The 9,056-nt window shown below is 36.3% G+C and overlaps 1 protein-coding gene across 2 annotated transcripts; it reads right to left on the reverse strand.

The window, feature by feature from the left end:
* Positions 1–271: 271 nt before the first annotated feature.
* LOC109792512 (UDP-glycosyltransferase 87A1) lies at positions 272–2,792 on the reverse strand. 2 transcript variants are annotated; one of them, XM_083064528.1, is made up of 2 exons: positions 2,127–2,792; positions 272–1,489 (listed from the first exon to the last, which is right to left on the reverse strand). In XM_083064528.1, the coding sequence occupies exons 1-2, from the start codon at positions 2,620–2,622 to the stop codon at positions 603–605; spliced, it is 1,383 nt and encodes a 460-aa protein (XP_082920654.1). In that variant the 5' UTR covers positions 2,623–2,792; the 3' UTR covers positions 272–602. The 2 variants fall into 2 exon arrangements, with proteins under 2 accessions (XP_082920654.1, XP_020207526.1); XM_020351937.3 differs by having other exon boundaries at positions 272–1,492; positions 2,127–2,788.
* Positions 2,793–9,056: the final 6,264 nt, after the last annotated feature.

Below are 9,056 nucleotides of genomic sequence, written 5' to 3' on the forward strand. Positions count from 1 at the left end.
ACCAATTTTATAATTATTGCAATTACAAAAAAAACTAATGTGAGTTGAACATCAATATATTCAAACTATTATACAAATAGCATAATTGAGTTCTCATAGTATAATTTAATATGATTAGTCAAGTTAAAGATTGACATATCAATTTGATAGTAAAATATACTCGTAAATTTATACTGTTGATGAGGTTAGTACAATTAGCATTAACAAAATAAAAGTAGATAAAAAAATATAATTCATTGATCTAATATAAATTATATTGAATCCTATTAAATTGAATCAAATAAATTATATTATTACTCCATTTCCAAAATATTTCTCAAAGTAAAGTGGCATATCTAAATATTCGGCTACAGCAAGGTAGTTCTGCCAATGGCTTGAATTGACACCCTATGCTTTCATGTTGTAAAAGTGGGACTAAATGGCAAATTAAATTTACATTATTATCCAAATAAAATTATTTTCAAATATAAATTAACCTTATCGACCTCAAACAAGATGACTGTTCTCTACTCATATTGTGATTCAAACAATCATAGTTCCAAACAGAGCAAACATGAATACCAGGATTTTAAGATCATGATATTTAATAATGGGTCCAACACTTATTCTGGCTTGGCATTGGCACCCTGTAACATATGCGAAAGAAAAGCATTCATGTCAGTTTCTGATGACCCTCCTGGTGCAATCGCATGCTGACATAGCTGCTTCAGCTCTCTGCTTCTTTTCCTCATATCCCTCACTTCATCATCACTCTGATCCATAAACTTTTTAATAAGCCCAGCAATTTCATCTCTTGTTATCAAAATGTCTTGCTTAACCTCTTTTTTCACCCTCCACCCCACCTTCCACTCCTCTACAATAAACTTACCATTTAATGGTTGGTCCATAAATATGGGAAATGCAAGAAAAGGAACACCACAATAAACACCTTCTCTAGTAGAATTCCACCCACAATGTGACCAAAAACCCCCAATAGCACGATGCTGCAACACCCTCATTTGTTCACACCATCCCAAAACCACTCCCTTATCCCCACACATCTCTTTCAACCTGTCACTCTCTTTACCTTGCACCCACAAGAATCGAACACCACTTTCGCGTACACCAGCTGCAATTTCATCAATTTGTGCACTAGAAACCGAAAGAAAGCTTCCCTGAGAAATGTATAACACAGAGCCAGAGGGTTGGTTGTCAAGCCATTGAAAATAGCCATGTTTAGAAGCATCAATGTGACCATTACTAAAGTATGGTATGACAGGGCCAATAGTGTAAATGGGAATAGAGAACTCTGCTTTCAAAGCATCGATAGCTCGAGGCTCAAGCTCATATATGGAAGGAAACAACAGATATTGCGCTTTCTGCACCCATGGTACAACATTCAAAGCCAATTCCAACAATTTTCGGCTGCGCCAACTTTCATCAGGAAGTGGAAAATCTGCTAGACGAATTGACGAGTTCCCCGGAATATAATCCACACGTTTCTCACCGTCTTCTGTTGCAATCATTTAAACAACCACACAATACTTAAGAGATCACAATTAATATTATAAGAATTTATGTCGAGATCAGTAACATCGTAACTCATTTAATCACAAAGGCCAAGAACGGTAAGTTTCTCGTTTTAAATGTTCGTTGTTTAAAAGTGGTAGAATTATTTTTTTTGTCCATGGAGTATTCACCGCATAGTAGGTGACTAATCTCTTTACTACGTTTAAAGCACCTCAAAGGATGGGATAGCTGGCCCCATAATTTAACGTGACTGCATACACAAGGCAGGATTCAAACCCCTAGCCTTACTTAAATAGTAGAATGCAAGCAGCCTAATGCTTAATTACTACTTGGGTTCTTTATTATAAACAAAGATAAACCTACAATTTCTTTTCTTCTTAAATATAAATAAATTTTAATTATTTTACTTCTAATAAATAGTATTTTTTTAATACATGATTTTTTAGTTATGTAATTTTTTATTTATAATAAAAAAGATTTTTTTTCTTATATTATCTCTGACATTAATTATAGAGAATATGTAATAAATTATTAAGATTAAAAAATAATTAATATAATACTTTGAATTAATTTTTATCATCAACTAAAGTTTAGAAAATAAAGCCAATATAACTGACCTGATACGCTTACAGGATAGTGGCCATTTTGTTGGAGAAGATGATAGTGTTTGAAGACGGCGAAAACGGAGGCTGACATTGGCCAAAACGACGCCACCGGAATGTCTGTCCGATTGGCAACGCGAACGACCCAGAAAAGGTAAGTGTCGTATATGACAACCGTTGGCGGCGGGTGGAGGCGGCGGAGTAAGTCTTGAAAGGGAGCTTCCATTTTGGTCATAACGGCTTCAAAGAAGCCCACGAAGTCGTTGGCTCGACCGTGTTCGGAGGGAATAACGTTGGGGATTGTGGCGAATCTAATGTTGCGGGGTTTGGGGTCGGAAGCGATGAAGCCCAGCCATTCTTCGGTGACCACGAAGGTTACGAGGATGTCGGAGTTCTTGGACACGAGAAGTTTGCAGAGGTTCATCATGGGGTTTACGTGGCCTCGTCCTGGGTATGGCACAGCGACCAGGTGGCCGGTCATGATGGGTGGAACCTGAATTGGGTCTTCCATGGAGATAAAGTGAGAGAATGATTTGAAAAGTGAAAATGGAACTGCTTTTAATTTGAATTGGAATTGTTAATTACTTCAAGGTGGACCCGTCGAAGAATTATTGTGTCTGTGAAGACGTTAGTAATCACTAATCACTGCTCGTGCTTCAATCCGGAATATCTCAGGATGGAAAACAGTTCACGTTTCTAAATTCTAAAGTGGGGTATTTTTTTTTTTATACTGTTCTAAATTAGGATATAATCTTATTGTAAAATAATTTATACAATATTAATGTTTGTATATTCTTTATACAATCAGAGCTCTAGGTTACGCTAGGGCCTGATATGAAGAAACGCAATGTCTTCGTACAAATTTGATATTGATAAATTTAATGGATCGAATGATTTCATTTTGTGAAAATTGATGAAAGTGGTTCTTGTGCATCAAGGTTGCACTGCAGCACTAGAGGGTGCAGATAAATTATCCACGACTATGACCGATGATGTAAAGAATGCGATGTTGGAAAAAGTCCATAATTTGATTCTCTTGAGTTTGACTGATGAGGTTCTGCGAGAGGTAGGTGAAGAGACAACGGCTGCAAGGATGTGGAAGATGTTGGAAGATAAATTCCAGAAGAAATCCCTAACCAATCGATTGTATCAGAAGCAACGTCTTTATACCTTGCTGATGTATGAGAATATGTCTGTGAGAGATCATCTTGATAATTTTAACCAAATTATCTTGATAATTTGTATATTGTCCTCTCACAAATGATGAGTTTATGATTAATAAAGTTTCATTTATTTATTACAATGCACCCCCAATCACACCATAGTACTATTGTATGGCCATGTGATCCATCTCCTCCTCCTTTGTCCTCCCACCGGTAGCGGGTTTTTCCGCTCCTCCAACATCGTTCTCTCAACCTCACTCCTCTTCCCTCTTCAACAAGTTCTCCATCCATCATTGTTGCCTCGTGAGTTACAAGTTACAACCTCCTCTTTCCGAGTACATCGCCTTCCAATTTCGTTATGCAGCTTAGTGCTTCGAGTTTATGTCATTTGACGCCAACAACATTGAGGCTCGACATTCGATTATGACCATTTGCATGCTCTAGCTTCATCAATGAGTAACTGTACCTCCTAGGTTCAAAGCGGATCTACTATTTAGGCTCATCATTGACCTACCTCCATGGCCAAGATCAATCATGTTAATAACTATTAATCTATAATAAATTTATATCTTTTTGAATTTATGAACATGACTCATGAGATTACAAGATGACTATATGTCGTTTGGTGTCGATCATGATTGGTGAAAAATTGATCCATCATGTTTATATTATCTGATGTCGACTGATCATTATATATTATTTAGGTCTGATCGATCTCGTCATACCCATAAATGATGACTCACTTAAGACATTAGATAGGGAGCATAAGTCATTATTGGATAAGATAAGTATACTCGAGATATGAGGGACCAAGATATCATAGGCATAACAGAAAAATGATAAGATTATGATGAGAAAAAAAGTCAAAAGATTAGGGTTACAAAGCCCTAGTACTAGGTTAAAAGGAGAGAGACGCCTCCAAGGAAAAAGAGATTCGTTTATATTGATAAAACCTATCTTAGGAGGATAAAGAGAAGAGAACTATTAAGTGCTTTGTTGATGATGCTATCTTTGTGGTTGGAACAATAACCACAACAAAAAAGAGACATTGAAACAAGGTGAAGATGAGATAGACACCAAATGTACAATGATGCTATAAATTCACATAAAAGTTATATTGTATTTCCTAAAACAATAAATTTATATTACTTAACTTTTTTTTAATTTTGTAAAACTCATAATTTTGATGTCCAACCATCAAATATTTATCTATTGATGGTTAAAATAATGATATTGATTTTGAAAGTGATAATTAATATTTAATAATATAGATTAAATTATACCTTTAATCTTTATTTTTATGCTTATAAAAGTGGTAAAAAAAAGTATAAAAATGGAGGGTAAAAATGATAGTAAAAAATATAATTTAACTTAAATATTACTCTTTTCAACCTTGAATATAGAAGAAAAAAATTCACTCTCAATTATAAGCAAATTTTATTCATGAGTACACACGTCAATTTGTAAGAAGTTGTTCCATCTTAACTAATGACATCAAATTTTTAATCTTAAATATGCAGTTGCGTTAAATATTAAGAGAAAAGTTTTTACATCCCATAATTATTATATCCAACTTAGATAAGATTGTCTCTAATTAGAAAATTAAATTGTTGTCTATAAAAAAATGTAAGCAAATTAAAATTAATTTGATCTTATTTAATATTGTCATCTTCAAAAACACCTTTCATTTAATTGAGTTTTTAACTTCAATAACTCATTTTTCTTAATTTCAAATTTTAATGGATATTTCAAGAAAAAAATATTTCTTTTAATGAAATTAGAACAATTGATTAATGATAACTAACTTTCTTAATCAACATATATTATATTATTGTTTTGCTTACATATGAAACTGAACAAGTATTAAATATCAATTATTTAGTCATGTATTTAAAATCATATCATAATCAAATGTTACAATTTTTTTTAAAAAATTAATGAATGAATATTTGATTGTTGAATTAAAATGACATATTATATTTCCAAGGGGGCGAGGATTGTTTCATTTGGAAGGGTGACCAATCTGGCCAATATTCAACATACTCTGGCTTCAAATGGTTACAACATAACTCACAAGTAAATCATGATGGTGTTTGGAGGAAAATCTGGAAAGTCCTAGTTTCAGAGAAGATCTGCTTTTTCCTTTGACAGGCCACACGCTCTGCTTTACCCACTAATGAGAAACAGTTTCATTGTCACCTATTGCAAGAGAGTGCATGTACTAGGTGCTCACATACTCATGAAATTTTCTTGTGTTTCCCCATGGCTGAGATTTATTATCAACCACAAAGAGGCACCTAGACTCGCTGTTATTCTTTGGTTGATTTGGCGTTTTCACAATAATATGATATTTGGAGCTAAAAGATTGACTCCTAGTTATGTATGTCGCATGGTTGTTGTCTCATGTGCAGAAAATGTTGGGTACAGCTTTCACCCAGCTGCCACCACCTTTCGGTGGATCTTTTAATTTAAAATTAAAAGCGGGTCCCACATGATAATAAAATAATATTAAAAGTTTAGGAGAAATTACGAAAATGCCATTGGGACTTTCCTATAAATAGGGAAGCTGAAAACCATAATTTTCATCCCAAATCTTCTTCTCTTCTCTCTTCCTCTCTTATACACCTTGAGATCTGTTCTCGGTAGTAGTAGTCTCCTAATTCAAAGGAGTAAGTTATAGAGAGAGAAGTGTTGTAATTTCCTCCCTTTCAGTAAATAATATTTTTACTGTGGTTATTTTCTCCCTTGTCTCTTTTTTTCTCATCTCTTATTTTAGCTGTGAATAACTATTAAGCCTACTCTGGACCTAACAGTGGTATCAGAGCCACTAGGTTGTTTATTATTCCGCTGTGGTGTACATTGGTATAGTATCGGAGAAAATTCTTAGTATGCTCTGTGGCTGCAGTATTGTCTGATCAGTCACATCAGAAAAGAATTATTCTTGTTACTGGATTTTATCATTGTTCCAGTAGGCGGTACTATTCTAGTGGAAGTTACTTAAGTCGGTTTAATAGAAGAAATTATGGCAGCAAAGTTTGAGATAGAGAAGTTCAACGGGAACAATTTTTCCCTGTGGAAATTGAAGATAAGAGCAATTTTGAGAAAAGACAACTGTCTTAAAGCAATTGAAGGCAGGCCATCAGATATTACTGATGAAAAGTGGAGAGAAATGGATGACAATGCTGTTGCCAATTTGCACTTAGCAATGGCTGATTCAGTTTTGTCGAGCATAGCAGAGAAGACAACTGCAAAGGAGATTTGGGACACGCTCGTAAAATTATACGAGGTCAAGTCACTTCACACCAGAATATTCTTAAAGAGGAAACTCTACACTCTTCGAATGAGTGAGTCCACAGCAGTGACGGACCACATCAACAATCTGAATACGCTATTTGCTCAGCTTTCAACAGCTGATTTCAACATAGTGGAAAATGAACGTGCGGAGCTTCTACTTCAGAGTTTACCAGATTCATATGATCAACTCATCATCAACATAACAAACAATAATGTTGTTGGTCGTCTATCCTTTGAGGATGTTGCCGGAGCTATTCTTGAAGAAGAGTCCAGGCGAAAGAATAAGGAAGACAGACTGGAAAGTTCAAAGCAAGCAGAAGCTTTGACGATGATGAGAGGAAGATCAATGGAACGTGGCTCCAGTGGGAGTCAAAATCATGGTAGATCAAAATCTCGAGGAAGGAAGAACCTCAAATGCTATAATTGTGGCATGAGAGGGCACATGAAGAAAGATTGTTGGCACAAGAAGAGTGGAGGAGGGAAGAATTCTGAAGCGTCAACCTCTCAAGGTTGTGTTGCTAGTACCCAAGAAGATGGAGAAATCTTGTACAATGAAGCAATAAGTTCCAGAGGCGAAAAACAACTCCATGAATGTTGGATATTGGATTCAGGTGCAACCTGGCACATGACTCCAAATAGAGATTGGTTTTGCACTTATGAATCAATCTCAGGAGGATCCGTATTTATGGGAAATGATCATGCTTTGGAAATTGCTGGAGTTGGTACTATCAAATTAAAAATGTATGATGGTACTATTCGTACAATTCAAGGGGTACGACATGTGAAGGGCTTGAAAAAGAATCTATTGTCCATTGGGCAACTAGATGATCTCAAGTGCAAGATCCACGTTGAAGGTGGAATCTTAAAGGTAGTTAAAGGCAATTTGGTGGTGATGAAAGCTGAGAAGATCACATCAAATCTATACTTGCTTTTGGGAGAAACGTTGCAAGAAGCAGATGCATCAATTGCAGCAATAAGTCAAGAAGAGGCAACGATGATGTGGCATCGTAGACTAGGACATATGTCAGAGCGAGGCCTGAAAATTCTTGCGGAACGTAATCTCTTGTCAGGGCTTAAAATGGTAACCTTACCATTTTGTGAGCACTGTGTGACAAGCAAGCAACATAGATTACAATTTGCCAAAGTAACTACAAGGAGCAAACACATACTTGACTTGATCCATTCTGATGTCTGGGAATCACCAGAAATTTCCATGGGAGGAGCAAAATATTTTGTATCATTTATTGATGATTATTCCCGGAGATTGTGGGTGTACCCAATCAAAAAGAAGTCAGATGTGTTCCCAGTATTCAAGGAATTTAAAGCACAAGTAGAACTTGATACTGGAAAAAGGATTAAGTGCTTAAGGACAGACAATGGAGGAGAATATATAGATGGTGATTTTCTGGCATTCTGCAAGCAAGAGGGTATCAAGAGGCAATTTACAGTTGCTCATACACCTCAGCAGAATGGGGTAGCAGAGCGGATGAATCGAACTCTTCTAGAAAGGACAAGAGCTATGTTGAGAACTGCAGGATTAGCCAAGTCTTTCTGGGCAGAAGCAGTCAAAACTGCTTGTTATTTGATCAATCGCTCACCATCAACAGCAATTGGTTTGAAGACACCAATGGAGATGTGGAATGGAAAACCATCAAATTATTCTTCATTACATGTATTTGGTTGTCCTGTGTACGTGATGTACAACTCCCAAGAAAGAACAAAGCTGGACCCAAAATCCAGGAAATGTATATTCTTGGGTTATGCTGACAATGTTAAGGGGTATCGCTTGTGGGATCCCACTGCCCGCAAGGTTGTTGTTAGCAGGGATGTAGTCTTTGCAGAAACTGAACTGCAAAAGGAGCAGGAGAATGACAGCACTATCAAAGACACTAGTATAGTGGAGATAGGAGGAAAGTCTAAAAAGGATGACACCTCTGAAACAGAACAAGAGCATGAGGAACAAGAACCAAATGAGGACAATGATGGAGATGTTCGACGAACAACACGTCAGACGAAGAAACCATCTTGGCATTCAGACTATGTTATGGCAAGTCATGATGCGTACTGTCTCTTAACTGAAGAAGGAGAACCATCAACCTTTCAAGAGGCGTTGAGGAGTTCTGATGTTTCTCAGTGGATGGCAGCAATGCATGAAGAAATAGAGGCCTTACATAGAAATAAAACATGGGAACTTGTTGATCTTCCAAAAGGTCGAAAAGCCATTGGTTGCAAATGGGTCTATAAGATCAAACGTGATGGCAATGATCAAGTGGAGAGATATCGTGCAAGATTGGTGGTTAAGGGATATGCTCAGAAAGAGGGCATTGATTTTAACGAGATATTCTCGCCAGTTGTTCGATTAACCACAATCAGAGTTGTTCTGGCTATGTGTGCTGCATTTAATTTACATCTTGAGCAACTTGATGTAAAGACTGCTTTTCTTCATGGGGAACTCCAAGAAGAAATATATATGCTCCAACCAGAAGGC

This window comes from Cajanus cajan, chromosome 9 (genome assembly GCF_000230855.2).
Source record: "Cajanus cajan strain Asha chromosome 9, NIPB_CcT2T_4, whole genome shotgun sequence".
NCBI lineage: Eukaryota > Viridiplantae > Streptophyta > Magnoliopsida > Fabales > Fabaceae > Cajanus > Cajanus cajan.